Below are 1,351 nucleotides of genomic sequence, written 5' to 3'. Positions count from 1 at the left end.
TTCAACAAAACAAGTTAATCATTTTTTCTTTTGCATCAGTTATGAGTTATATTTCAACATATTAGTTATGATGAAGCAATTGTGTAACAACATAAGCTCTATCTTTAAGTATCAGGAATTCGAATAGAAATGTAATATTAAAACTATATCAGTTATCTATCAAGCAATGGAAGTTTAAAATTAATATAAATCTGAAGTAGTAACCAGTTTCAGACGACGGCAGCGCATCAAATCAAAATGATCATATAGACAGAAAATCCCACATACAGCCACCTGATTACATCATAGATCCTGGTCCCTCTGGGTCTGAATGCAGTGTTTAAGATCAAATGTAAACCCATATCCAAATTTACAGACCAAGAAGCTAAAAAGTCATTGCTCTTATTTAAATGGACACAGCTTCATATAGTTGGATTTTTTATAAACCCAGAATCCTGGGTGAACAGGCTCAGTGAATGTGGTGTGAAAGGTGTAGAAGTGCCTCAGTGTGTTAGAGGAGACTCTGTAGAAGGACAGAGTGCCAGCAGGCCAGTCCAGATACACCCCCACTCTGCTACAGCCATCAGAGGGAACTGGACCGCTCCAAACCCTACCATCATAGCATGCATTAAGTGAGGGATTTTTAGAATTAACTACTTTGCCAAAAGCCCACGATATGGTATTTCCAATTCCAAATTCATAACTGTTTGATTTTCTTTCAATTTCACTGTATGCAACGGCAGCATAAACTGAATCGTCCGGACAATGACTCCACTCAAACTCCCAGTAATGTTTCCCAGATAACCTTTCTACGCACAACACTTGAGTCTTTTTATCAAACCTTTCTGGGTGATCAGGATAGGACTGCCATTCTCCACATGTTACCTTCTTGTTTCCCTCAGAGAGAATGAGCCAGCCATTCACAGTGTTTGGGTCCAGGTTGAGATCACAGGTATCTGATGGAGAGACCAGAACAATCAGTTATTCTGATGGTCAAACAGGTTTCTGCAGGAGAGTTACTACTACTGCATGATTTTAAATTAAAACAGCATGGAAACAGACTTACACCAGATCAGATCTCTTCTGTCTGTGATGGTCTCCACAGGAGGGAGGACAGGCTTTGTAAAGTCTTCAGTGACCAGAAGGCCGTTCTTGTAATGGTAGATGGTTGCTCCTGTGTAGTTCTTGTTTGCAATGGTTGCTATGAGGAAACGGAATTGACTGTTGTTCTTCAGTCCTTTGGCAAAGTTATGGAAAGCTTTGGCTTTTCCTCTCATTTTGGTGTAAACTTCATCTGAGTAGAACCATGGATCTTCATTGGTACTTCCTAATTTAGGGAAATGCAAGTAGTCGGCCATCACATCAAGGTCGG

General features: G+C 40.0%; 1 protein-coding gene across 2 annotated transcripts in view; it reads right to left on the bottom strand.

The window, feature by feature from the left end:
- Nucleotides 1-1,351, bottom strand: part of LOC117936680 (neoverrucotoxin subunit alpha-like) — a 94,050-nt gene that overhangs the window by 90,135 nt on the left and 2,564 nt on the right. Inside the window, exons 4-5 of one of the 2 annotated variants that reach the window (XM_034859988.1) lie at nt 1,046-1,351; nt 7-935 (exon numbers count right to left, since the gene is read on the bottom strand). The exon at nt 1,046-1,351 is cut by the window's right edge and continues 3 nt beyond it. In XM_034859988.1, the coding sequence (XP_034715879.1) occupies nt 382-935; nt 1,046-1,351 (860 nt within the window). In that variant the 3' untranslated portion in view covers nt 7-381. Of the gene's footprint in view, nt 1-6; nt 936-1,045 lie in introns of those variants that run through there. The other variant, XM_034859989.1, reaches the window with a different exon arrangement.

The sequence above is a fragment of the Etheostoma cragini genome, chromosome 21, assembly GCF_013103735.1.
Source record: "Etheostoma cragini isolate CJK2018 chromosome 21, CSU_Ecrag_1.0, whole genome shotgun sequence".
NCBI lineage: Eukaryota > Metazoa > Chordata > Actinopteri > Perciformes > Percidae > Etheostoma > Etheostoma cragini.
Note: the sequence above shows the minus strand (reverse complement) of the source record. Positions and strands in the feature narration are given on the sequence as shown.